The sequence below is a fragment of the Trypanosoma cruzi genome, genomic scaffold (genome assembly GCF_000209065.1).
Source record: "Trypanosoma cruzi strain CL Brener 1047053517133 genomic scaffold, whole genome shotgun sequence".
Lineage (NCBI taxonomy): Eukaryota > Euglenozoa > Kinetoplastea > Trypanosomatida > Trypanosomatidae > Trypanosoma > Trypanosoma cruzi.
Window position 1 is genome coordinate 374,954 of NW_001849562.1, and position 25,886 is coordinate 400,839.

The 25,886-nt window shown below is 51.1% G+C and overlaps 12 protein-coding genes across 12 annotated transcripts, besides 34 other annotated features; all 12 read left to right on the plus strand.

The window, feature by feature from the left end:
• Positions 1–10: part of a sequence feature (AT_rich) that runs on past the window's edge.
• Positions 1–3,459: part of a sequence feature (heterozygous, Esmeraldo-like haplotype) that runs on past the window's edge.
• Positions 554–586: a sequence feature (T-rich).
• Tc00.1047053511545.90 (uncharacterized protein) lies at positions 747–2,237 on the plus strand (the record flags this gene model as incomplete). Its single annotated transcript, XM_810578.1, has 1 exon — positions 747–2,237. The coding sequence occupies one exon, from the start codon at positions 747–749 to the stop codon at positions 2,235–2,237; it is 1,491 nt and encodes a 496-aa protein (XP_815671.1).
• Positions 2,775–2,797: a microsatellite.
• Positions 2,948–8,155, plus strand: Tc00.1047053511545.100 (hypothetical protein, conserved; the record flags this gene model as incomplete). The annotated part of the gene is made up of 1 exon (XM_810579.1): positions 2,948–8,155. The coding sequence occupies one exon, from the start codon at positions 2,948–2,950 to the stop codon at positions 8,153–8,155; it is 5,208 nt and encodes a 1,735-aa protein (XP_815672.1).
• Positions 3,460–3,718: a sequence feature (haploid, Esmeraldo-like haplotype).
• Positions 3,719–4,074: a sequence feature (areas merged during assembly that could not be assigned to a particular haplotype. This can correspond to areas where the two haplotypes were merged or to regions with more than two copies in the genome that were merged during assembly.).
• Positions 4,075–4,242: a sequence feature (areas merged during assembly that could not be assigned to a particular haplotype. This can correspond to areas where the two haplotypes were merged or to regions with more than two copies in the genome that were merged during assembly.).
• Positions 4,243–6,337: a sequence feature (areas merged during assembly that could not be assigned to a particular haplotype. This can correspond to areas where the two haplotypes were merged or to regions with more than two copies in the genome that were merged during assembly.).
• Positions 6,338–6,488: a sequence feature (areas merged during assembly that could not be assigned to a particular haplotype. This can correspond to areas where the two haplotypes were merged or to regions with more than two copies in the genome that were merged during assembly.).
• Positions 6,489–7,202: a sequence feature (haploid, Esmeraldo-like haplotype).
• Positions 7,203–13,048: a sequence feature (heterozygous, Esmeraldo-like haplotype).
• Positions 8,168–8,202: a sequence feature (AT_rich).
• On the plus strand, positions 8,381–9,499 carry Tc00.1047053511545.110 (uncharacterized protein; the record flags this gene model as incomplete). The annotated part of the gene is made up of 1 exon (XM_810580.1): positions 8,381–9,499. One exon carries the CDS (start codon positions 8,381–8,383, stop codon positions 9,497–9,499), a length of 1,119 nt encoding a protein of 372 aa, XP_815673.1.
• Positions 9,536–9,562: a microsatellite.
• Positions 9,704–9,727: a sequence feature (AT_rich).
• Positions 9,890–10,798, plus strand: Tc00.1047053511545.120 (superoxide dismutase, putative; the record flags this gene model as incomplete). The annotated part of the gene is made up of 1 exon (XM_810581.1): positions 9,890–10,798. One exon carries the CDS (start codon positions 9,890–9,892, stop codon positions 10,796–10,798), a length of 909 nt encoding a protein of 302 aa, XP_815674.1.
• Positions 10,945–10,965: a microsatellite.
• Positions 11,388–11,408: a microsatellite.
• Positions 11,632–11,662: a microsatellite.
• Positions 11,778–11,798: a microsatellite.
• On the plus strand, positions 11,882–12,772 carry Tc00.1047053511545.130 (hypothetical protein, conserved; the record flags this gene model as incomplete). The annotated part of the gene is made up of 1 exon (XM_810582.1): positions 11,882–12,772. One exon carries the CDS (start codon positions 11,882–11,884, stop codon positions 12,770–12,772), a length of 891 nt encoding a protein of 296 aa, XP_815675.1.
• Positions 13,049–14,440: a sequence feature (areas merged during assembly that could not be assigned to a particular haplotype. This can correspond to areas where the two haplotypes were merged or to regions with more than two copies in the genome that were merged during assembly.).
• Positions 13,105–13,132: a microsatellite.
• Positions 13,209–13,240: a sequence feature (AT_rich).
• Positions 13,380–15,239, plus strand: Tc00.1047053511545.140 (hypothetical protein, conserved; the record flags this gene model as incomplete). The annotated part of the gene is made up of 1 exon (XM_810583.1): positions 13,380–15,239. One exon carries the CDS (start codon positions 13,380–13,382, stop codon positions 15,237–15,239), a length of 1,860 nt encoding a protein of 619 aa, XP_815676.1.
• Positions 14,441–16,378: a sequence feature (haploid, Esmeraldo-like haplotype).
• On the plus strand, positions 16,245–16,994 carry Tc00.1047053511545.150 (hypothetical protein, conserved; the record flags this gene model as incomplete). Its single annotated transcript, XM_810584.1, has 1 exon — positions 16,245–16,994. The coding sequence occupies one exon, from the start codon at positions 16,245–16,247 to the stop codon at positions 16,992–16,994; it is 750 nt and encodes a 249-aa protein (XP_815677.1).
• Positions 16,379–25,886: a sequence feature (heterozygous, Esmeraldo-like haplotype).
• Positions 16,963–16,990: a microsatellite.
• Positions 17,446–17,772, plus strand: Tc00.1047053511545.160 (hypothetical protein, conserved; the record flags this gene model as incomplete). Its single annotated transcript, XM_810585.1, has 1 exon — positions 17,446–17,772. The coding sequence occupies one exon, from the start codon at positions 17,446–17,448 to the stop codon at positions 17,770–17,772; it is 327 nt and encodes a 108-aa protein (XP_815678.1).
• Tc00.1047053511545.170 (hypothetical protein, conserved) lies at positions 18,097–19,368 on the plus strand (the record flags this gene model as incomplete). The annotated part of the gene is made up of 1 exon (XM_810586.1): positions 18,097–19,368. One exon carries the CDS (start codon positions 18,097–18,099, stop codon positions 19,366–19,368), a length of 1,272 nt encoding a protein of 423 aa, XP_815679.1.
• Positions 18,153–18,191: a microsatellite.
• Positions 19,609–19,630: a sequence feature (AT_rich).
• Positions 19,705–19,764: a sequence feature (T-rich).
• Positions 19,859–21,742, plus strand: Tc00.1047053511545.180 (hypothetical protein, conserved; the record flags this gene model as incomplete). Its single annotated transcript, XM_810587.1, has 1 exon — positions 19,859–21,742. One exon carries the CDS (start codon positions 19,859–19,861, stop codon positions 21,740–21,742), a length of 1,884 nt encoding a protein of 627 aa, XP_815680.1.
• Positions 21,579–21,608: a microsatellite.
• Positions 21,857–21,914: a sequence feature (A-rich).
• Positions 22,153–22,181: a sequence feature (AT_rich).
• Positions 22,186–22,207: a microsatellite.
• Positions 22,354–23,664, plus strand: Tc00.1047053511545.190 (GPI transamidase component Tta1, putative; the record flags this gene model as incomplete). The annotated part of the gene is made up of 1 exon (XM_810588.1): positions 22,354–23,664. One exon carries the CDS (start codon positions 22,354–22,356, stop codon positions 23,662–23,664), a length of 1,311 nt encoding a protein of 436 aa, XP_815681.1.
• Positions 22,372–22,430: a sequence feature (T-rich).
• On the plus strand, positions 23,945–25,886 carry Tc00.1047053511545.199 (AMP deaminase, putative; the record flags this gene model as incomplete). Its single annotated transcript, XM_810589.1, has 1 exon — positions 23,945–25,886. A coding segment is annotated over one exon (1,942 nt), but the record flags the coding sequence as incomplete, so codon positions are not given.
• Positions 24,066–24,107: a microsatellite.
• Positions 24,149–24,169: a microsatellite.

Here is a 25,886-nt window from a genome sequence, read left to right on the forward strand (position 1 = left end):
TTATTTATTTCCTCTTGTGTGTGGCAGCGTTTATTGTCCCTGTGTGCTCTCTCCCGTCGCTGTTCTGTTCATTTCTCTCTCTCTTTTTTTTTTCTCTTTGGCACACGCCGTTTCATGCCAGCTAGGCGACCACGCAGCACACACTCATGCATCGCATGCCGTACATGTCGTCAGTCTTCGGATGAGCACTTTTTGTGGCTGCCCGATGCCACGGGGGAGGGGAGAAAATTGTTTCTTCCGTACCGCTCTTGGCGTGTCGTGGATGATTGGCGAAATGCCCGCGTGTGGGCCGTGCCGCCTGTTTTTTTTCTCTTGGAGTGGAAGACGGCGCCTGTAGCAACAATGCGTGCCTGACGTTGTTTGGTTTCAGTGCGACTGGGCGTACCCGCGTGCCCCACGCCGCTGCGTCCATCTGCCATTCCTCTTCTCGTGCTGACCTCCTGCCGTCATGCTGGCAGGGCGCTGTCTTTTGGCATCCTTCTCTTCTTGCGCACCATTTCACTTCTACCACCACATTTTCCTCCTGCACGGAGGGTGCCTTCCTTCACGTACCTTTTTTTTTTTTTTTTTTTCCTTTCCCTCTTTTGGGGCATTCTCATCCTCGTGTTTTCATTCGACTTCTAATCCAGCACTGCCGTCTGGAGTGGCCTTTGCTGGTTTGCTGGTCGAAGAGATGTACTTTCCCTTTCGGGAGCGACGGTGAATGTGAGTCTCTGCAGCCCCCCTTCACTCAATTGCACATATGTATGACACATGTGTGTAACTATAAACAAATAAACACTTTTTTTTTTTTTTTTGACTGCTCTTCTTTAGAAATGTCGCTTCGTTACAAGTCCCGCGGCCTGCTATTCAAATGTGTGTTTTTGCTTATGGCAGTTTATTTGTGTTTCTTTGTGCTTTGGCCTGAGCACGATGCGAATAAGCAGGGTACACGATTGCCACAAATTCATCAAGCAACTCATGGATTGGGTGCTCAGATTAACGGTTCGCAGGGTTTTCAACTGGGTTGGAGCGGGAGGACATGTGGCCCGGGCGCTAGATTGATACATAAGTCATTGCTGTCACGTTGCCGTACATTTGCCAATAAGAGAGGGTCTGTCTCTCTTGCGTTTTGCGATAGGATTCTTCGTCCTGGTCCTCCACCTTGTGGATTTTTTGTTGGGGGGAAATTCAAACAACCGCTGAGGCTACTGGGTTTGTCCGCGTTAAAGCAACTGCGTGGGGACGGGCGTTTTGAGGCGTGTGCCTCTCGCCGGATGTACGACGGAGTGCAGAGCAACTCGACGCTTCACGCCGTCGACGTTGGGGACGGGTCGAGCCTCGCGTTTGAGGTACGGCCGGCGTTGTGTCCGAGCTACCGATACGTTTCTCCGCTAGAGGCTTTGTCGATCTTGCACCATGCGAGCATTGGTCGCAACGGACACGGCATTATTGTTACTGGCGATTCAATGTTGCGGCAGTTGTTGCTTAGGCTGATGTTTTTTTTGCGTGGAGAGGATGTGTTTGCGGAGCACGAATTTCACCGTGACGCGCTGTATGTTGTTTACGAGGATCGTGACGAGCTGATTCTTTCCTTTACCTGCGCTCATGCAGCCTTGATTGAGACATACTTCCCCGGGTACCAGGGGCATATGAAAAATAAAAACTCCTGTGCCCACGTTTTACAAAGTGAGCGTGTTGTTGCTATTTTCTTATATTTGTGGGATCCTCTTGTGAATGATTTTCGTGAGGACGCCTTTCGCATAAGGAGTCCACCCGTTCACTTGGCCTCCTTCATGTATTGGTGGCAGCGTGGGGAGGAACGTCTTGGTGGTTTAACCAGATATTTTCACCGCCTGAAAAGTCGAATGGTTTTTGACAAGAAGGCATTTGGCGTACCAGCTACGAAATACGTGTTTTTCACAACGCCCAGGACGGAAGCTCTGCCTTCTTTTGTCTTTCCTGATGATCCGCGCCTGGAGAGAAACGCATTTACATGGAAAAACCTTCAGTCAATGGAGGAGGAGTTGGATGCAGGAGGCTTTGGAACAGCGATGATGTCTTTGGTAGATTTTGCCGCCTTAGCGGATTTGCGACGTATAAGCCGAACGGATGATTTGATACATTTTATGTGCACTTGGAGGCCAAAGAGCCCACGGAAAGTGTCAAGTATGAAGACTGCTCATGTGACGTGCCAAGACCCTGTGAATTTGGCGGTGGTCCAGTGGACGCTGCATTTGCTGTGGACAGGGCTTTAGCCGCATGCTTTTCCGTGTCTTTGCTTTTTTCCTTGACTTTTATGAGGTGCGCAGGAGGTGTTAATTTTTTGTTGGGTCTGCGAAGAGAAGTAATGGCTTTGGAAACGACCTGTTCTAATATTTACTTATTGGGACTTTTTTTTTTTTTTTTCTTTTTCTGTGCGTGTGTGTGTGTGTGGGAATTTCGCGCGTGTTTTCTCATTATGGTAGGGCCTGTGACAGAGTGGTGGCGCAGGTATGTGAGACCTTATTTTTTGTTTTTTGAGTATTTTAATCCTCCAATTGTACCCAACGGCCTCGGCGTCTTGTGTTTTGAAGGCTTAGAAAAGGCAACCTTTGGGGTGTGGGATTACCCACATTATTAATAGGCTATATATATATATATGCATATGAGTATTTTATTTATTTCTTTATTTTGTTTGTGAACTTCTTAGCGGTAGATTAGGCTCTCCGCTCTCATAAAAAGCTCCCTTTTCTTCTTTTAGGGATTGGAGGACAATATTTGTTTTTGCGGCTTATTATCGCAGTTATCGTATATCTCTCTCTCTCTCTCTCTTTCTGTGTGTGTGTGTGTTTACGTGTGTGGGGATTTCTGGCTTTACGGAGTTTGTTTATTTTGTTTGTTGATGTGGATGGCATTGCGTAATCATTCATACATGCAGCATTCTTTTTTTTCCTTTTAAAAAACAAAACAAAACCCGGGGATACCAATGTTAAGTCTTTTTTTTCTTTCTTGCTTTTCTATTGCGAGGTGCTGTCGCAAAGCAATGGAGGCGAAGTTGGAGGCTGTTGTCGCAGCTCTGCATGGACGGTTTGATAAAAATGGGTCCTTCTCTCATCCATCGCATGCTTACGGCATTGCGTGGGAGTTGGTGAACGCCCTGGCTGCGACGGAGCGTCGGTGTCAGCTGCAGCGTCTCCTTTTACTCTTTGAGGAGAATCGAGATGACTACACGGTGGAGCAAATTGTTTCCGCGGGGTCTTTGGTGCGTGCATGCGGCCTTTTGCTCGAGCACGACGTGTGGCGATGGGAGCGAGCGATGCATTCGATACTTGTGTCGCACCCACCTTTTTCGAGGGATGTCGTCTCGTCCGTCTGTTTTTGCGTTGCGCAGATGGCAGTGTGCGGCGACTCCGTTGCGTTGGTTGGAGTGGCTGGGGCATCGCTACAGAACACTGCTTCGGGTGAATCTTTGCCGGAGGAGGTTGCGAGTGAGCTGCTGGCGGAGTGTACCGACGTTCTTGTGAGGCGGCATCGGGTGGAAGAGGGGGAAAAGGAGGAAGGAGACACGAATGAGGGAGAGGATCCGAGAGGGAAATCTTCTTCACGCCGTGCGGCGCTGAGGGATGCGTTGATTGGGTACGCACTGGATGCGCTCTCGTGCAAACGTGGGGCTGAGGCACTGAGTTCTCTTCTTTCTTCTCGTGTGTTGATACCACTACTTCTCTCCGGCGGCCACCAGTCGCTTGAAAGCCACCATCCGCGTATTCAGTCACTGCTGCAGTCGATCTCAAAGGAAACAGCGCGGCAGGGAGAGGTCGTCGTCCTTGTCACGGCACTTTTTGAGTATCTGTTTCGTTTTACGGATGGCGACAAAGACAGGGACTACCGGTGCTCCCCGCATCTGTGGAACACACTCTATGCGGCATTTTGGGATGCTCTCACGTGCGACGCCGATGCAGGACGACGCGGGAATATGCAGTTGCGTGTGGAGTATCTTTTGAAGCGCATTGTTGACCTCACACACGGGCAGGAGACGCACGAGAAGTGGGAAAAAACTGTTTTCTTTCATGAGCAATTTGTGTGGGTTCCCGCAGCAAGCCACAATCAGTGGGGATTATTTTTTCTTGTTCTTGAGGCCACCAACGAGTTTGGGCTGCACATCGTTCAGCCGGCACTCTTGAAACTTGACGTCCTTGTGGACTCTTTGACTTGTGACGCCGTGGCCTGGGCCGCCATAAAGGATGGCGGCAATACGGAGGCGGCGGTGTCGGGCCCTTCGCTTGTTGGTAGCCTTCACCCGGCATGGGTGGAGCTGCTCCTTTTGAAGGTGTTGCTGCATCCAAACACGGCCGTTCGAAAGGCTGGGTTGCGGCGGCTGTGGTCTCTGAGCACATCGGTTCTGAGGCTCTTTTCCAGTGTTTTTCTCTTCACGAGTGCTGTGGAGGCCTCTCTGGACTCGCGGCTTTGCGCAGATATTGACCGCACACCGCATGCGACACACCTCTCCATGTTCAAGGGCTTTGAGGGGGCCGAGGTGCGTGCCCTGGAGGGTATGGCGGGGCCAATGGCGGATCAACTCGAACGGTTTTACGCTTGCATTTTTCGGGATGTTTTATGCACGGCTCATAAACGCAAGGAGGCCATGTGCCGCCTCCTGCATGGTGTTGTGGAGAGGCCTAGCGTGTACGGCGTGACGATGCTCCTTTGCATTCTTCACGGTGTTGCAGAGACGCTGTCGCTCGATACTGAAGCGCGTAGCAGAGAGGCAACCTTGGAGATGATCACGGATCCGAATGTCCTGCAGGAGTTGCTGCTGCTCTTGAGGGATGCGGCACATGACGGTGTTCCATTTTGGCTTGATGTTCGTCTCAGTGCTGTTGCATTCAGTGCTCTTCTGCACTTTGCCCGGATCGATCCCACTTTGGTGCGTCAGTGCGACGGCCTCTGGAAACTGCTCTGTGTTTGTGGCCCTCTTGGGAATTCCGGTGGGGGCAACGCCTCTGCCATTGATTCCGTGGGACACATTGGTGCTTTCGGCACATGCATTCACCCTCGTTTTTTAAACGAACAACTGATACGGATGTCTATTGCTGCACCGATTGGGGGGAGCAATTTCAGGTTTGCGCGCATCCTGTTGCGGACAGATCGTCTGCTTGAGGATGTGCGGCAGTTTCTTCGTTTTGCCTCCTTTGATGAGGCGCGTGTAAAGCAGCTCTTCTTTCTTTGCGGAGCCTTGGACATAGCGGAGTCCGAGGACCGAAGGCTTCTTGCGGATGTGGCGCAGGAGATTGGGACAACACTTCTCTCCTTTGCGAAGAGGCCGTACAGTCCGTCTGAGTCTTTTCTTGCGGCGTTGGCCGCGTTTGTAGAGTTTCATCGCTCCGTTGGAGCGGTGGCCTGCAAGCGGTACTACTCGCTGGCAACGGTCGTTGATTTGCGCGAGGCTTTGCACACGGTGGCGCTCAGTGCCCTTCGGCAAGTATTTCGGGCGATGACTCAAGTGAACTTCTTTGATGACTTTTCCACGGACGTGTGGGCGTTGCAACACACCTCGGAGTGGGATGTAGTTGTTGCGGCGGTCTTGTCTGCAGGGCAAATCGCTGTTGCCCATGACTCCACTGGTGGGAATACGTGGTTCCAAACACGACAGCACGTTATTGACGTGTTGCAGTTGCTTCTTTTAGATACCGATGGGACTTTTGCTGCTGCTTCTGTGGGTGATACGACCAAAGTGACTCGGCACTTTGCCAAAATGGTTGTGTTCAGGAATGCGTCCCGTTTACTGCAGAGCGTACTGTCCGGCGTGATTACACTGGGCACACCAGGAAACACGTTGGAAGGTTTGAACACTGCTGAGATTACATGTCGTCTTCGTATTGAAAATGCAGACCTGCTTCACTGGCTTCGAAGCCTCATGCGATGTCCTTCTTTGCGACTATTGACATGCGATGTTCCCTGTCCACTGACAAGTCTCTCCTGGGCGACCCTCTTGGCGCAGTACTACGGTGGTGTTTACAACGCCGTGTTTGTCCTTTGCAGTTCTGTGGACCCACAGCAGAGCCCGGATTTGGTTTTGGAAGTTCAGGACTACGCTCTGGATCACGTGGAGCGTTGCTGGGGAACAAACCTTGCAAGCGTTTACGATATTCTTGCCTGGGTGGCTAATAGTGGGACTTTTACGGAGAATAACGCAGTACGTGAGAAGAGCGTGGATCACCGTGCCATTATCAACGCCATGTTTGGACACCTGAAGGATGTTGGGGCAAGAGACCATGGACGAGTCTCTGTTCTCGCGTTTAACGTTCTCCGCTGCGGTGTAGTGGAGCATGAGGAATTGCTTAAATCACACATATCAAGGGCGTTGCTTGACGAGGCGGATTCGGAGCGTTCTGTGTATTTGGCGGCGGTGACAGTAGCAACGGAGGTTCTTCGTGATCCCTCGGCGAACTGGCCACGTCTGAAAGATCTTCTTCTGCATGTCGCGGTGTTGTATAACTCTGGACGAGACGAGGAAGCCTCGGAGATGATGGTGGCTGCAACAGAGCCTTTGATTCTTCTTTTTCCAGAGGCTCTGCGTGTACTGTACCCACCAACGGTGCGACTCTCAGCGGTCGGACGCGCCCTTGCGATTTCTACCATTTTGTGGTGCTGTCATTTAAGACATGACTGGGCGACGGAGATTTCGTTGGAGCTGCTGGATTGGAACACCACTCATGCCGCTGTGAAGCATGAGCCGTGCATGCCAAACTCCAGGCCCCATCGCTGTCGTATTCGTTTGTGGCAGTTGCTTTGTGCGCTGCTTCCCATGCTTGACGATGCAGCCGCTCAGCAAAGTGTTTTGGGGCGGGTAATAAAGACGTGTCTTCCCCTCACCAACATGGGCAGTGTAAGGCGCCTGATGGAGTTGTATGCATTAAAGATACTGGAGCGCCAGCCCGCGTTATACACACTTTTAGATGCGGCGATGACAGATTACAACTTGCGGCCTCAGGTTTGTGGGAGTTATGTTTTGATCATGGCTCACATGATGCTTCAACAGCTCCGCGGGGAAGTGGAACGAGTGGACGGTCTTTTTCATGTGCTGCTTCATCGTCTTTTTCAGCAGAGCACCTCGCATCAACACCTTCTGCGTGTCATCTGCCACATTGGGCTCCATCAAATCCATGAAACATGTACGAAGCAGGGGGTTAAATTCCTTCCCACGGAGGAGATGGTCTTTGACTACATTGCTCGAGCACCGGAGCATGTGAAGTTTCGTGAAAAACATGCCGAGGAGCTTTTCTTTAATCTGGCGGAGGCCTGCACCCCACGACAACTGTTCTGCGTTAAGAGAAGGGAGGGAAATAACATCCTTACGGAGAGTATACCAGCCGCTGCCTTTGATCGAATGCGGTTTCTTGATCACGAATTCCGCTGCCTTATTGGTGCGCTAAGCCCGGTGGAGATGCTTCGCGTGCGGATAATATCAGATCGCTTTGAAAGCCGTCGCATACTCGAGCCCTTTAAAAGCTTCCCGTACATCCCACACACGGAGAGCCACACGACGTACTGCGTCGATTACACTGCCGAAGCCATGGCACTTCTGACAGCAGACAACAATAACAACAACACAAACAACAGGATGATTGACGGGGATGAGAACATTCAGCGTAAGGTGACACCGTGGTGGAATGGATTGGTGTACAATGAACTCCACCCGCGGGCACTAAAGCAAGAAAAGCGGCAACCGCTCATTGTGTTAAGTTCCCTACTCCAAAACCCTGTCAATGTCGCTGGCCTCTTCCGCTGCGGCGAAATCTTCACAGTTGAGAAGGTTGTCGTTTCAGACCAGGCCGTCTTTGCACATCCGCATTTCGTGGCCGCCGCGCGCAGTGCTGAACTTTGGATGCCGTGGGAAGCAGTAATGGCAAAGAATCTGCCGGAATATTTGGGTTCCCTGCGGCAAGACGGCTACACACTTATTGGCATTGAGCAGACGGCTGGAAGCGTGTCTATGGCATCGTATCGCTTCCCTGAGCGCGCTGCTATTCTGCTTGGCGCGGAAGGACACGGCGTGCCAGCGGAGCTGCTGCCCGTACTGGATGTGTGCGTGGAAATTCCTCAATTTGGATTGATTCGTTCGCTTAATGTACACGTCACTGGTGCCCTGGTGATGTACGAATACACCCGTCAGCACCTTATGGAGAATAAATAGATCATGTAAAAGTAAATAAAAAAGATTTTTATTTTTTTAAAAATAAACTTGCTCTTTGTGTGTGTGTGTTTATTTGTGGGTGCCTCGGTCCGTGATGTCTTCCTTAACCTTCCTTGCTGCGTGTTCTGTTTTTCCTTTATTGCGATTTCTTTAAACCGATGCGGTTTTGGTTTTTGTTTTTTATTGTTGTGTACGTGCGGTGTGTGCGGGTGTGTAGTATCGCGGATGCAGGACGAGGCGGTACGGGCGGCGCTACAGAGCGGCGTGTGGCGCGAGAAGAAGGACCCGAAATCCGGCAAGACGTACTACGTCAATGTTCAGACACGTGTCTCTGTTTGGAACCTCGCGAAGGAGCTTGCCAGGTTGCAGCAACAGCAGAAATTTACGGAGGAGATGGAGTTGAGGAAGCAGAAGAAACTGCGGAGCCTAGCCGAAGAGCGGCAGGCGCAGGCGAAAAAGTGGCAGGAGGAGGAGGAGGCGCTGATGCAACGCATGGCTGAGCTGGAGCGGGAGAAGGCAAGGCTCGAGAGCGAGATCACAATCCTGCAGGGGCCGACAGAGGTGGAAGCAGCGTCTTTGCAGGAGGAGCAAAGCCGGCTACTTGATGCGAAGCAGAGTCTTGAGTTGATTGTATCGGAAGAGCTGCGAAAGCGGAGGGAAAGTGCGGCGGAGTTGCAGCAGCTTCAGGCCCGTCTGGAGGCATTGCGACAGGAGCGACAGGAGGAGCTGGGGATGTTTGAGTCGCTGAGGAAACGCCTGGAGCAGCTTCGTCAGGAACATGCAGAGGCACTGGCGGATTTGCAGCGCGAGGAGGCGGTTGAGGAGTCGTTGCGGGAGGAACTTCAGCGTGAGGAGCGTCAATTAGAGGACGCCTTGCATGAGGAAGTGCGTCTCAAGGAGCTCCTGAAGATGCGGGAGGATGAAGTAGACCGCATGAAGGCGGAGTTGAAGGCTGTTTGCCAGCGTAAAGCGGAGCTGCAGCAGCAACACCAGCGACTTTTGGAGGAAGTGGCCGAGAGTGCGATGGGTGCAGCTGAAGACACGCTGCAGGAGCCACCGCCATCGTCATCTCTGCTGCTTTCGCACCTGCAGCGTGAGGTGGCGAACCGAAAGAAGAGCCTGCGGCATTTAATGCAGCAGCAACGGCTTGCGAAGGAGGCGGAGTGGATGGAGGCGGAGAGCGCCGAGTTGAGACGCTTTACGGCCTTGGCGGAGCGCGAGGCCCAACGACTAGCGCAGTTTTCACGGGAGTTGAGCGATCAAGTGCGGGCGGTAACACCGTTGTTGGAGGCAGTCAAACATGACGTGCAGCAGCTGGAGGAGGAAATGGAGGAGTTGAGATAGTCACGCAGCGCCTGGTGGTGCTTGACGGCCTGTCCGTTTTTTTTTCTTCTTTTTTTCTTTTTTAGTGTTGGTGTTGGAGGAGGTTTTATTCCGCCATCTCCCTGTCTATCTGTCTGTGTCTTTTTCATGTGCGTTTCCGAGGGAGCGGACTCAACTTTCTCTTTTTCTTTCCTACAACTGTGTGTCCTCCCGTCCATGCACCCGTTATTTATTATTATTTATTATTTTCACTTCTGTTATTTTGTTTCGGGAGGTTCGGTCTCACAAGGGAAGGGGGCGGGCACGAGGGAAAAAAGTTTGCATCCGATTGTTGTAAGTTATCCCTTGTTTCTTTTTACCGTGTTTTTTTTTTATACATTGATTTATCTTTCGTGTGTGTCGTGCTGAGAAATGCGTCGTTCGGCTTTTTCAACAGGCGTTGTGCCTGCGATTGCGGCAACTTTGTCCCCAGCAGCCCTGCAGGCCTCTCGCAGAGGTGGGCTTGTGATGCACACGCCAAAGTCGGATATTGTGTTGGGCCGCTTCAATTTTATGGGTCAGTACAACGAGTTTCGTAACCGCTCCGGTAGAGCCCCCGACTACTACGTGGAAAAGTACCGAGACACGTATTGGCGCGTGGATGAGTACATACGCCGAGCAGAGCACTACATCCAATCACAAGGATTTTTTTATCTGCCGACATTAGAGTTTCCGTGGTACAGGGGCTGCTTGCCACTCCTCTCATCGTACCAGATTCGTTTGCATTATGGTCGCCATCATCGTGGCTATGTAGAGAAGCTGAATCAGCTGATTGAGGGCACGCCGTTGTACGGATCTAACCTGGATGAGATCATCCTTCGCACACACGATGATGTGATGCTCACTGGCGTTTACAACAATGCCGCCCAGCACTACAATCACTGTTTCTTCTGGAAGTGCATTCAACCCTACGGCAGTAACATTCCTCCTGACCTGAAGGCAGCTGTTGAAAAACAGTATGGCTCCGTGGAGGAGTTTGAGAGGATCTTCACGGATGCTGCGCTGAATCTGTTTGGTAGTGGCTGGGTTTATTGGGTTTACGACACCCGTTTGGGTCAATTTGATATACTTTCACTGTCGAACGCGGGATGCCCGCTGACGAATACGCATGTTGTGCCGCTGTTGTGCGTCGATGTGTGGGAGCATACGTATTACGTGGACTATGAAAATAACCGCGCCGCATTTCTTGCCAAGTACTTTAATGTGGTGGACTGGCACTGGGCAGAGCGCCACTGGAAACGGGCGACAGGGCAGGAGTACTACGAGATGAAGTTCTGGTAGGACCTTCTTGCAGTGGAAGGAGGGAAGGAAGTAAAAAAGAGAAACCACACAAATGCACCAAATAAACAACAGCAACAAACGTATATAAAAAGAGTTGTTTTACTTCTGTTTCTCTTATTTGTGTGTGCGTGTGTTTCTTGTGAATCATATATATATATATATATATAATGTGGATATGTTTGGGGTGTGAAGAAGATGGAGAAGAGAAGGAAAAGGATTTGTATTCGTCCGCATGCGCATCAGGGCACTGCAGCGATGGCTAGCAGATTGATGTTTTTTGATGTTATAATAGGGATGGGGGGGCGGGGTAGTAGTTAGCGGAAATGTGTGCTGTTGAATTGGGAGGGGAAGGGGGTGTATACTTTGGGTAATGTGGAGGGGATAACGAAATGTGGGTCTTCAGGGATTACGGGGGGTTAGTGTGGGGACGTTTTTGTACATATCTTTTTGGCGGAATGCCGTTTGTTGAAGAGTGATAGAAGGCTGCTGCTTCTGCAGGTGTTTTTTTTTTTTTTTTTTGCTGTTGTGCATCTGCGGTACGAGTGTGGAGTGATTGTAGTGGAGGATGCAAGAGGAGCAGCCGAGTAGTGAGAGAGAGAGAGAGAGAGAGGGCGGGTGAACGTCAACGAGTTGTTCACTTCGCTCCTGACAGATTGTTATGGACGAGTTCCTGGCCTGCATGTCTGCATTTGTCTTTGCTTGGGCTTTTGCGTGAAGTGATGGTTGAGTACGCACAGCCCTCGTGGTTTTTCCCCCTTTTTTGGGTGTCACATGCTTACAGGAGGGGGGAGTTCTTCGAAGTCATTTTACCACTTGCCATTGCTGCTGCTGCCTTTTTTTTTTTCCTTTTTTTTTTTTTTTCTTCTAGTGTTCAGTATCCCGCCCTGGTGGGAGTAGTGAATTGTTAGCGTGGGGCCGGTGAATAGTTTTCGGAACACCACCGGTTTTATTTTTGTTTTTATTTTGGTGAGTGGCGGAGTTTTTTTTTTTTTTTTTTTTTAAACCCTCGTGAGAGAGGGAGAGAAGGGAAAGGGAACAGATATCTCAACAGTTGAGGAGGAACGCACGTAGAAACTTGGAAGAATGATGCGCCGTAGTTGTTTTTTGCTTAGCGCCGGCATGGTGGAGTACCACGAGTGGCACCTCCATGAGCCACTCCTGCAGAACTACGAGGGCTGGCGCATTCTAGACAACCCACGCTACGAGAGTAAGTCTGAAGCGTACATCTACGACTTTATTGGTAGTGTCCGCCACCTTGACCCCATCATTGACGATCCACGGCTCACACACAAACAACGCGTTTGCCGACTTTACCGGTGGGCACTTAAAGAGCTACAAATGTGGCTTGTGCAGCTGAATGCACACAAGTTTAATCTTGCCTACAAGGTAGTGCGCCGGCGATTTGAAATGTATCGCTACGTCACGGATCCTGCCATGTGTGACATGATGGTGCGTGAAACTCAGAAGTACTTGCGTGAAAACGCGAATTTCTACTTTCTCCGTCGCAACAATACCTCGCCGTGGTCGACGCATACCCTTGCGAACCCCATGTTTCACCCCGACGGGTCGCAGGTGTACGACCACTGGACACACCCGGAGGTGATGTGGTATGACGACGCAAAGCTGCATCGTTGGACGGGTCACCACCCAATGTACGCCGGGGCAGGAGAGATGTCCGATCGCTTTGGAGACATGGATGTCTCGCCACATCTTCGTATTTTTACTATCGCCATCTTTGGTTGCATTTCACTTTGGTCCATTTGTAGTTTCCTTGCTGTATTTGATCGCGATGTTGACCCACACTTTGAGAAGTGGTGTGAGTCGTTTGACGACAATCTGAAGGGTGCTCTCTACGCGGCGGAGCGGAACTCACGTAGCAGGACCTCGATGTTGGGGTGGGACTGGGACCGCATCATGGGAAAAGTACAGCATCAGAGTGGCTATCATTTGTACAACGTGCAAAGATTTCAGTAAGGGTTGCTAATGGATGGTGTAGAGATGGTGTGCAGTTGTATTTCTCGTTGTATTGAATGTATTAGGAGTAGCAATGATGGTGGTGGTGGTTGAGGGTCGGTGGGGATTTGTAGAGTGAAGGGGGCTATATTATTGGGGGGAGGGGATTTTTTTTTTTTTTTTCTTTTGGCAGTAGACATGCTTGGAAAGTGGCGGGCGGTGCAATTGTGTGTATATGTATGTCTGTGGAGGAGGGTAGCATTAGTAGTGGTATTATTCGTAGTAGTATTAGATGTGATGTAAGGAGCGTTTTGTGTGCCCTCGGTGAAGGCATGGATGCACGGAGTTGTGCCTGTGTGTGTGTGTGTGTGTGCTTGTGTGGTGATTCTTTGCATGAGTCGTACCTCGGCTGATATTGTTTGTTTATTGACTGCGGTGCAATTTTCGTGGAAGCGTCTTTTTTTCTTTTTTATTTTTATATAATTTTATCTGCTGGTTTTTGCTGTGCGTTGGGTGCTGCGTGAGCGATTTGTGCGGAGAAGGCACCGGTCCACAAAGGAGCACGTGGCGTATTCAGGAAGGGAGTTTTGTTTTGCGTGTCGGTCCGGCGCGGTTCCCCCTTGAGGGTATGGTCTCCTTGATTTCGCTGTCGATGGACATGGACGACCAGAGTGCGCTCTCGCTTGTCAACGAGTTGGAGAACGCAGTGATGCGGCTGCACGACGAGAGCATCGACCGGCAGAGCAGCACCAGCACCTCCAGGGCAGAATACCAGCGACTGATGGATAGCCACACAAAACGTGCGGCGGTCATGGAGGAGTACCGGCTGATGGTGGAGCGCCGGAGGAGACAGTGCCAGCAGCAGCCCGCACAGCGTGTGGAGGCTGCAGAGGCCGACGGTATTATTTTGAGCGAAAGCCAAATTGTGAACGAGGCGGCAGTGTCCGACAGGAAAGCGCCCAAGACGGGGGCTCATCCCGCCGGTGAAACTTCCGTGACATCTCCCACCGCCAGCATCATCGCCACTGCTGCCAGTGTGACCTCTTCTCTCCGTAGTAGTTCATTCAAATGGAAACGGCCGCGGGGCGCTTTTACTGGCAGCACGGCGAGTTCAGCGGCAAAACAGCGTGCAAAAGTAAACTCCGCGCCAAGTACCCCGCGAGGAGGCGAAAAAAGTCGTTCGCAGCAGGGCAGATCCCGTGGTTTTGCAGCTAAGCGTGTGTCGCCGTCAACGACACCGCCACTGTCATTGCGTGAGCCACCGCTGGAATTGCGCCACCCACAAGATTTGCATCTTCATGAGCCAATAGAGCCGAGCGACGTCGTCTCGCCTGCGTCTTCGTTGCTTCTATCACCGAAAGAGCCGTTTGCCCACCCCACCTCCAATACCAGGCGGTGCTCCGGGAAGCATGAGGAGCATGAGCCTCGTGAAGTGAACGACGATGATGAGAGGACGGAAGGGGAGAAGTTCCCCACGGGCCAAGTTGGGGAATTGACGCATCGGTTTTCCACACCTCTTGGGCCAGCTGCACCTGCTGCGCCGCACACTCCTGATGCTTCCACGCTTGTGATTGAGACGGAGGAGGACAAACAACTGCTAAAACACCAAGCGATAAAAACGAGGTTATCGTCCGTAAGCAAAACGAGGAGAGTTTCCAAAAAAGTAGCAGACAACAACGCACCGCTCTCGGAGGAATTCCAACGGAGATTACTCTCAAAGGAGCCGGTAGCCATGAACGACGACGAGGAACTGTCATCCATGACGTCTGTCTCTTCTCGCTCTCTTGAAGACATGACACCGATGCTCAATCGTTTTGGTCGTCACGCAGAAGAAGATGTATCCAAGAGTCGGAGAGAATTGAAGCCATCCGGTTTGTCGGTGGTGGGCCGGAAGCTCACCGCACCTTGGTGCCCGGCAGATGTTGTGGAGGCCCCACCCCTGCAGGGAGGCGATGACGGCGGGAGGGCAACCGAACCTAATTGTATTGTGCCACCTGCATCGCACGACGCGCAGGCGCTGCGGGCTGCAGCCGATACGTTGTCGGGGCGTAGTATTGCCTTTACGGCCGAAGATAAAGCGGCATGCATTGCTACCGTTGCTGCCGTACTGCAAGGCATCCTCGTTCAGACCCGTCGTGTGCTTCCTTGCTATTACTGTGGCGAAGGGCAGCCCCTCTCCTCGTACAGGTTGCATTTGGACTTTTGTAAGATCCGCACGGAAGCCCTCTACGCGCGCTACGGCCTTAATCCGCTGCGTTTTATGATGAGCGTGCCGGTATTGCCCATTCCGGCACTAACGGCTACGGATGCGGAGAAAAGCGCATTTGCCAAAGCGTGCTATAGGAGCGTGAAGGAGTCCATTCTGCCATGCCCCGGATGCGACATGTCTTTTCGCATTCACGAGCTTCCAGAGCACCAAAATGTGTGCAACAACAGTAGCAAGAGCAACCGCATCGGCGGCGATTTACCCTTAAAAGAAAAGAAGTGAATTTACAAAGATTAGAGCTTTTTTACACACACGGGGTAGAGAAAGAGAGAGTGTGTGTTTGTCTGTGAAAAAATAGAAAATAAAGAACGGAACAAAACCCAGTCAAACAACACGGGGAGAGGAAAGTGGATTGATGGGTATGGATGCGCTATGGGTGAGGGAGAAGGGAACAATTATTTTTTCGCCACAAATATCTACAGCCAATTGTTGTCGAAGTTGTCTTTATCATTGGATTTTTTAATTATTGTACCAAATTGTTTTCTTTTCTTACATCCATCCTGTGTACGTTTTACATTTTTTTTTTGCTCCATCTTTCTCCCTCTGTGTCTGTCTGTGTGTATTTGTGTTTATTGTGGGTTTTTGTTGCCTTCCACGTGTTTCCCGCCCCGGCGTTATGTTGTCTGTTTCGTGCTTCTTGTGTTTGCAATAGTCACAGGAAGTTGCACGTTGGCAGTTTTGGAGTTTTTTTTTTTCTTCTTGGGTGCGTGTCTGTGCGTGGAGACGATTGTGTTGGGATATACCCACAAAGTAAAAAGGGAGTGGCTTGCAGGCAAAAGAGGCGTGGAGGCGGACAGGGACAGGAGACCCCACGCACAAACACAACAACAAAAGGAAAGGGAGGTGGGAGGCAGGCAGTGGCAGGGTTGAGAGAAGGGCGTGCCGTTTGGTGGTTTTTTCCCCAGCACGACGCCACCGTCGACCTCGTTGTTTTTGGACGGCGATGCCCTGAAGGTGCCGCAGCGCCTCTTAGAGACGTACGACGATGCGGTGAGGCAGCTCCGTATTCCTGCTATTGACACGGAGTTCTACGAGTCATGTTTTCTGGCCCCAGTGCGGGAGCTGCTATCGGCACTGAACGGGAACGCAGAGAATGACGAGTTGAAGCGCGAGCTGGAACGGCGTTGCTTCCCTCTCACGAGTCTCTGCAAACATCTTGAAAGGCATCTTGCCGCCACTGTGCGTGTGCTTCAGCTGTGCCAACACCGCGATGAGCTCGTGGAGGACATGCTGCGTATGTGTGAGGCTTACCAGGTCAACATCACGGTGCCGCAGCCACCGGAGCTTTTTGATTCTTTCCTGCGGGCGCTTGAAGAACATCATCTTGTGACGTCATTTATTGTGGAGGCCATTTCTGACTGGCGTGAGCCGCTTTCACGTCCATTTCCTTTTGTCGTCTCCGGGGAAAACTATCTGTACCGCATTATGGATGACTGCAGCCTGTTGGACGCCAGCCTGCTTGGAAGTCTCATTGGGCTACGGCTAACGGAATATCCGCTTGGCTCACGTAATGATGGAGTAGCAGAATCTAAAAGAAAGCGAGGTGTTTTTATACGCGGTGTTGGCGGTCTCATGTGCGTGGAAGGCGAGGGGACGCCTGTCGTCATGCAAGGATGGCCGTCGCTGTGGCGGCGTAAAAAAGTGCAGCGGTGGATACACGAAATCGATGCCACCAGTAAACGACGGTGCCCGCTTGGGCGTAAATTTAAATGTAGTCCAGCAGATTTGCAGCGGGGTGAGGCTGTAATTAAGGAGGAAGGCATTCTTCAGAGGAACCTGATGGATGAACTGTCAATGAAGGCAGAGCAGGGCCTTTTCGTGACGCTGCTCGCCACACCTGATATTGTGAGGGGTGCCAGTGATGGGCTGCCACTTTTAGAGGGATGCTCGGCGTTGTGGTGTGAGAGAGCCGTTGGGGGAAAATTCATTCACCGCCACTGCCCCGACAACAACAACAACGACAATGACAACAAATGAGAACAGACAGCTCCTCATGGGGTGTGTGGCACCGCAGCAGCGTGAGGCATCTGCGAGGATCACGACGTACCCTAATAAAGAGGCAACCAAACAAAACTACGCCTCACCCGCTCATCCTTCTTTTATGAATTCTTTTTAAGCGTCTTCATCCTCGTCGTTTCTGTCATCATTCTCCAATGCCGATTAGCTGAAGAAATATGACTTCGTTTTGCTGCCACACGAAAACTCTGATGGGGCGTGAGGGGGTGGGAGTGCTTTTTTTTCTTTTTTATGCATACTTGGGGGAAAACTCCATTGGAGCCATTATTTATATCAACTTGTTTTTGTTATTCTTTTTGTAGTTTTTTTTTTTGTTAGTAACTTTTGGAGGTGTACTGTGCACGTAGGAGGTGTGTGTGTGGCCCGTACTCCTTTCTTTATTTTTTATTGGAAGCATAGATAAGACCCCCGAATGACGAACAGCGAGTCGACGACTTCTCATAGTGAGGCTTGGGGGTCCGCTGAAAATCCGGTGAAGCATGTGCGCGCCCGCACCCACTCAACGGACATTGGAGATTCGAAGAGGACCGTGGCGTTTGGCGAGTATAGACGCTCTTGGCTGACGCCATTCTTCGGCTCCAACGATTCGGAACCGCAGTTTTCGTGGAACGCCGTACACCCGTGTAAGCTTTTTAGTCGACACGTGCATGAGTGCTTGGAGCAGCATGAAAATAACGTTGATTTTTGCCAGACGAGGGTGGCCCTCCTTCAGTCATGTTTAAATGAGTTTAATATGTAGGAAATGTAGGCGATACCAATCGGGTCAGGGGGTTATGAGGGAGGGGGTATTAAAGGGGGGAGAAATGGGGGACGGAGGGGCCGTGTGCAGAGTACATGTAGAAGGAATTTAGAGGACGGGTGAGACCACACGCACGCACAAAACGGGGTATTGAGAGGCGTAATTGAGTTGAATTGTTGTTTTTGTTTTGATGTTGTTCTTTTCGAATTGTTGCTTTTCGCTGAGGCCTGCAGGGCGGCGAACATTACATTTATTTTTTTTTCAGTGCGTGTTCTTTTGGGCCGGGTAAACCGCATATTATTGTCTCCCTCGTCTCCGTTACAAATGGATACAAAATGTGTGCATGCATGCATGCGTTCACATATACTTGTTTTACCTCCTTTTTTTTTTTTTTTTGTTTCTTTCTTTTTTTTTCTTTTGGTTGGGGATTTTTATTTGATCCCACGTGGTGGGTGGTGGGGTGTTTGTGTGCACACACGAACATACACGCACAAAAAAACAAAACAAAGGAGGAGGCACCACTCACTCTCTGCTGGTGGGTGGCGCGGGAAGATGCAACCTGTCCACACGGTCAGGACGTCTGACGAGGATGACACCTATGTTCTTGACGGTTGCGTCTGCAACGATGGCTCCTCATTGTGTCTTTCCGTTTCCGACCACACAATCCGATGCTACGACACCCACACCGCGACTTTTCTCTTTACTCTCACGGGGCACACATGCGCCATCAAAGACGTGACGACGTCAGCATCCCAGGCAACGGTCCTGTACTCCTCGCAGGAGGATACAGGGGTTATGATTTCAGACATGCGGCAGGTGAATCCTGCGCACTTCCTGAGCGAGTTCTGCGGGAAAGGGGCGACGGGTGGCACAGTCGGCGTGACCCCCAATGGCCGCTTTCTCGGTGTTGCCGTGAATGGCGACACACACATCGTGGACACGCGCATGTGGCATACGACGCATGTCATAGCAAATATGCACTTGGACGAAATTACTCGACTCCGTTTTCTCGATGACACGGTGTACTGCTCGGCGGGGGAGGATCAAATGATCAACTTCATTGACTCCGCCTCTGAAGTTGCAGAGAACGACATGCTTCTGCAGGCGATTTCCTGTGGGGAGGTTGTGACGAAGATGACGGCGTTTTCGCATCTTGGCGTCTTGGGGCTTGTTGGCTCCTGCGAGAATGCATACCTCTTCCCCTTTGACTTGCAGGAGAAGGAGGTACGCTACCCGCGCCCCGACCAGGCAACATATCTTGTGGAAATGTGCGTTCTCGCTGGGCAACCGTACCTAGTACGTGGGGTGCGAGACGACGACGGGAATGTCGGGCCGCTTTCTCTCATGAATTGGGCCACCCGTGATGTGACGCAGCTGGCGCCTGTGCACCGAGAGACCTGCCGCATGGCCATTGGCGTCGGTGAATGTCTCGTCACCGGCGGTGAGGACGGTCTGGTGGCCTTCTGGCGCACAAATGACACGGCGGGTGCCGTGACCGCGACGACGCTTACGGATGCTGCTGCGTTAGGGCGGGGGGTGATGAAATCACGCCATCACGTGACGAGACCGCTGCGGTCAATGCCGTACGCAAAATAAGGCGATTAAACAACGGTGAGGGGTGGGGAGGGGTCTACTCGTCTACTCCTCATTGCTAAGAATTAATTCCAGTAATACCGATGAAAAAGAGCACACGCACAAACACACACACTTGCAGGGAAAATCCATCTGTGATTCTGAAAGAACTGGGCATTTTAAGTCTGCTGTATTTGGGCTTTAACGATGGATTGGCCGACCCGCATGTTTACCACAGCGTTTATTTGAGCATTATTTCCAGTGTTTTTTTTTTTTTTAATATTATGATGTTTATTTGTGTGAGATTCTCTCTGTTGTTTGTTGCTCTGCTTTCATTCATTAGACTGCGTTGATGTTGTGTTTTTCTTTTTTTTGTTTCTTTTAAATTTCTCATTCCGTTTTTTTTTTTTTTTTTTTTTTACACACATAAATACATACATGCATTGTGTGCACGCAAAGTTCAACAATATCCGCCGCAGGATCACCAGTATCATACAAATAGTGCGAGCGAAACATGAGCTTGTCGGTGTCCCCCCCAGCGAACGGGAATGGGGCAGATATAAATGAGTCACTTCCAAGCCATGCACCGGCAATGGGTGAAACTTCCGCGGACGACGCATCGTCAAGACCACGGGAGGAAAAACAGCAGCAACAGGATGAGAGTACAGCGCAGGATGACGCAAGGGGCATGGCGACGCCGATACATTCCGCCATGAAAGGAAAGAGCGGACGGGACCGCAGTAGCGACATGAAACCACGCTTCAACCCCGAGGTATCTGTGATTGAGACACCCAGCTACTTTCTTGTGATGAACAACGAGGAGAGCGGGGACGAGGCCGAGGAGCTTGCTGTATTCAACCGCCTTTACGAGGAGGCAAAGTCGCGGCTTGAGCGCTCCAAGGCTGCAGCGACGGCAGGCAAAGATGGTGAGGCTGAGGACCCTGACGCGAAGGAGTGCACATTCTCTCCTGTGGTATCAGATTACGCCAAGCAACTGGGGAGGTACACGAGGTTTGAAGAGTTCTTACAAACTCAAGAGGAACGCCGTAAAGTGAGCGCCATGCATTTTGCGAAGAAAAAGGAAAGGGTGTTGGGAGAAGATTGCGTGCCCCTCTTTGAGGACATGCCGCGGAAACACAGTTTACGTATCATTTCTTACTTGGAAAAGGAGCGTAATTACAAGGGCCCCATAAAAGGATGGCGTGAGCGTTTTCGTGCGTACATGAATAAGCTGCAGGAGCAGGACCGGGAGTCGACTCCGAACAAAACCAAAACCAATGCGAGTACACCGTCCGTGCACAGTGGTATTACTCGTGATGACGCCGTGTTTGATCGACTCTATGATGAGGCTCTTGTGCGGGCGGTGTCGCAGCGCGTTGTGGCGATGACGCAACTGGAGAGGGAGTCCCGGGAACTTTACCGCCCCAAGACAAATGAGTCCGAGTATAGGGGTAGCGATGGCCACAGCAGTCAAGTTTCCCCCTCCAAGGGGAGAAGCAACAGCCGCTGCAGCAGCAGCAGCCAACGCCTCTCTAGTCGCGGTGGCCATCTGGCTTCTGTCAACAGCGATTCCATGAGCAGCGTTTTTGAGGAACTTTACGCCATGGGCGAGGAATACCGTCGTCGCCGGGAAATACGTGCAATGGAGGCCATCGAGAATCAGGAGGAGTTTACGTTTAAGCCGGCGACAAACCCTGAGAGCAGCAAGATCATCATGGAGCGTGCCATCGCCCGTGCCAAGGGAGAGCTGCCGGAGCGCGCTGCGAGGAAACAGCTTCTCGACGCTGCGGATGAAAATGACGGGAATGAGGCAAACGCACGGGAGCGGAAACGCAACATTAGGTTCAACCCCGACATTTTCTGTTCACGTTTGCAGCGAAAAGAATTTGAGCGGCTGAAGCGACTTGCCGAGCTCCGGCGCCAGTTGCGAATGGATGAGGCGTCAGAGTGCACATTTCGTCCAAGCATCTCCCGCAACAGCCAAATAATGGCAATGCAGAAGGGGTACGGCCAGATTACATTTGCCCCGTCCTTGCACTCTTCCCCACGGCATTCTCGCCAGCACACGGCGGGAAGTGAGGAGGGTGGCCAGGAACATCATGACGCTCGTAATGGTGACGGCGACGACGACAACACCTTCCAGCGAGATGTCTACCGCCACCACCAACAACGCAGACAAGAGATGGCTAGCCGTGGTAACAGCAAGGGGAATGCGAACGACAATTTCAGGAGGAGCAGCAGCGGCAGCAGTGGCGGCGGCGGCGTGAACGAGCCGGCCGGACGCTTATTTGATGCCGAGGAGGTGACCGAAGGTTACATCTCTGCACTTTCGTCGGAGATTCAGGGCGTTCTGTCACAGTGGACGGAGGCAGCGGAGCGTGCAAAGGCCGCCATCTGAGAGGCTGAAGAGGGGAAAGAACGCATGGAAAGGCAGAAAACGAAAAGAGCAAACAAACAAAATAGGCGTCCAGTGAATGGATGAAAAAGAATAAAGAGATGATTTTCTTTTTCCAAAAAAAAAAAAAAAAAAATAAATAAAAAATATATAAAACAAAAACAGACAAAAAGAAGGTTTGAATTGTAGAAGGAGGGAAAATGACGAGGAGGAGACATCATTGGTTGCCACTAGTACGATTGTTTTGTCGCCATGTAACATGCCTACGTCGGACGATTTCATGATATTTATGTTTGTATACCAGTTATTTCACTGTACTCATTGGACGTTGTAATTTCTCTCTCTCTCTGTGTGTGTGTGTGGGTGTCACATTGGCAGTGGAAGATGTCACGTTTTTAATTGAAGAACTCTCCATTTATTTATTGATTTATATTTTATTTTTCCACTTATTATTATTATTATTATTATCGACTGTATTCATGAATAATTCTCTACCAAGATGTCTAGGAGGAGAGAATGCTGACTTTTTTTTTTATTTTTGAGATTTTGAGGAGAGTAAAGATATTTGTTCTGCACGTGCACATATACCTGTAAGCCTCTTTCTGTGTGTATGTATGTATGTGGAGGGGCTGTTTTTTTTTTTTATTTGCTTGTTTGTGTGCTTTTCTTTTCTTTTCTTTTTCTTTTTTTTGCGTCCGTGTTTGTGGCGTGGGAGGAAGTTAAATACGCGGAATAAAAGCAAGGAAGGTAATAGGGGGAGTATGCAAGGAAAAACAAAAGCAGGAGACACGGAGGGAGAACGAAGAGGAGAGGGGAGAAATAAGAGTGGTGAAGAAGACTGGCGGCTTCGCGTGGACATGCCGTGGGCTGTGGCGTGCGTTGGTGCTCTTCTTGTGACACTCGGTGTGCACTACAAGGCACTCTGCGAGGACCGCACTGATTTGTCGCTGCCGGAGCTCAGAGCTTCCATGGAGGCGAAGTGCCGTTTGTTGGGCGACGTCTTTGAGCGCCCCGTGATGGAGCCGTTTCTTCATCCTGTGCCCTCGCAGTTTGGCGTGGCGGTGTGGGTCGAGCGGGAGTCGTGGGCATCGCCGGTGCACGAGGCACTTGATCGCATCGAAGAGGCCATTGGTCGGGGCTCATACAAGGCCGATGCCGCGGGATCGGGGGCTCGTAGGCTGCGGCTCATTCAGCGCATAGTGCGCGTGGCCACAAGCAGGCCCCATAGTGGCATGCAGGATGACAGTCTCTCACTTGTTTCGGTCGCAACGGCCCAACAGCTGGGCTTGGGGTTGACCCAGCACGTATGCACGGTGGATTTACGTGGTGAGGTAATAATGCACGGCATCAGCTTCTTCCGCCGAGCTTCATCGTCTGCTGGTGACTCGCGGGTGCAATGTTTCTCCTTTGATGAGAGGCAGGCGTATTGCACCATTCCGGAGGACGTGTCGTCGACTTGGTTGTCGCGGGAGGTGCCTGCCGCCGTTGCTACTTTGATGTCCCGTTGGCTGCAACTTGATAGTTTTCGTGACGCAAGCACCGTACGGCGCTGGGCGTTGGAGCGTGAGGCGCAGAGCTGCAAATACGCCCTGCGCGCCCTGCAGCAGCTGGAGCTCTCCGTGAATGCCCATCCCGAAATGCCGGCGCCGTTGGATGTGGCTGAGACGATCGGCCGATTGCAGTCTTTGATTGACGCTGGGGAGCTCATACAATTTGCACGGGCCGCCGACGATCTCCAGTTCCACCCGCTCCTCCTGCCCCAACTGTACATCCCATGGGATCAGGCGCTTGTAATTCATTTCTCTATCCTGCTGCCTGTGATGATGGCGGGGATTCTCGGAGTGCGCATTACCGTCGCAGCTCGAAGGCGGCGGCGCGCAGCCGCAAAACTACAAGAACCGACGGAAGCGAAGAAGAACGACTGAGCAAAGGGCGCATCAAAGAGAGGGGGATGATGTGCTCCTTTTTTTCTTCTACATGATTGTGCGTCTGCCTTTTCTGTATGTTACCCATCCCTTGGGCCTTGCGATGTTTATGAGTCTTTCCTCTCCGTCTTTCAGCCGCCTGGGCGTAAACACATTACATTGCATTTGGTGCCTGACTGCATGCAATTCATCTCCTTGCATTTCTTTTTTTCTTCTTCTTTCTTCTTCTTGCTAATGAGCAGCGCACCGTGCGCATCATCTCTATTTTTTCTTTGTTTGCATGGTCAAGGAATTGCAGGCGTCGACCGAGACGGAGAACGGCCGATCGGCCCCCGGAAACACGGATGAGGCCGGCACGGACATCATCACACAGCAGCTTGCACGTGCGCGTCTATGCAGCCACAACAAAACAAACAACAACAGCAACAGCAACAACAGCAACACCCCGACCAAACAAAACCCCAGCGCCGGTACCAGCGCCGCTAACAACAACAACAACAACAACGGTGAGGGAGGAACTGGCAAATTTGCCTTTGGGAATTTCTACAACGTCAGTATTGACGGCGACGACGGTGACAGAGATTTCCTCAAGTGCGCGGAGATGATTGCAAACATCATTCTTTCGCGGCAGTCATATAAGAGTTTTGACAAGGGTGAGATGGAGGTTTTTTTTGGATCGGATGCCACGGACTTCATCGTGCAGGTAGACGTCCAGCAGGCGGGGGAGGAGAGTGTCCTGAGCTTTGATGGCGGCATTTTCCGTTTTAAAGGCATGAGGACTAAAATCGTCCCATGGGAGACATATGTACGTGATGTTAAGGCGGTATTTAGCGCCATTGAATCGGGTCCTTGCCTTTCTACGGCGAGGACACGTCTTACCACAATTGCCGAGAAGTCACGCCTTTACTCTCTTCTTAATGGTGGGGTGAATTTGAGTTGTAGCAAAAAGACGCTCGGGGGTGGAATATATTCCATCTGTGCCCGCGTGGACAACGCTTTGCACCTACCGACTTCCGTGACGGCCCAAAATTTGCTGGATTTCATCATTACAACAGCGCTGGAACAGCCACGCACGCCGCTGTTTTATGACGAAAAGGGGAAGGCTGTGCATCTCATGGAATACCTGGAGAGCCACGGTGTGACGGATCCACGTGAACTGACCGTTCATGGGCTTGGGATGCAGCCGCCGCACCACAGAAATAAGTTCCAGTACTACAACGTGCTTGATACAAACCTCAATCCCTCTGGAAAATTTGGCGCACACCTACTGCAGGCTGTCTTCTCTACAAATGGACCGAAGGAGGGAGATCTTTTTGGTGCCCTTATCCGTCCAGAGTTGGAGAAACGGGAGTTTAAGGACCGACAGGTGGTGGCGACGGAGATACTCCTCTCTTTTTATGGACAAAATGCCGAGGAATTACAGAGACTTGCGGCGTGGGTGCGGCGACAGGGTTTTAACTCATTTGAGATGAACATGTGGACATTATGTATCCCACGCTCCGCACCACTGCGTGGGCCCAATGAACAGCCTGTGACATGCGTTACTTTTGGAGACCAGTTGCGCCATATCTTTTACCCTATGTTCATGGCAACTCTTTACCCCACGGATCCCGCATGGGCGGATGTGGCAGCACTATTACGCAAGACCGGTGCGATCAGCATTTCCCCAGAACGCATTTGCCACGCTGAAAACCTTTTGGCAGATGCTCTGGACCCGGATGAGATAAAATATGAAGACGTTGTCAATGATCACTGCTTCTTTTACTACATTTGGGCAAATTTGGTCTCACTAAACGCCCTCCGCACGCGTCTTGGTCTTAATACATTCAATTTTGCTCCTTCTGTCTTTGAGGTGGCACCTGCATATGATCAGCTAGTATCCAGTTTCCTCTTGGCCGATGTGGTGTATCACGTCACGTCGCTAGAGAAGAGTTGGATTATGCAGTATCTTTTCATGTATTGCCGTATTGGAGTCGTTATGTCGCCGTTACGAGACAATACACTCAGCATGTCCTACTTTGATCATCCCTTTGTGCGTTACTTTGCGCAAGGATTGTTGGTGTCTATATCAACATCGGACCCTTTGTACTTCCACCACTCTACCAGTCCCTTACTGGAGGAGTATGCCACACTGATGAAACTGCATTCACTTTTACCAATGGACGTACGGGAACTGGCACGTAACAGCGTCATCAACAGTAACTTTCCGTTGGAGATGAAAC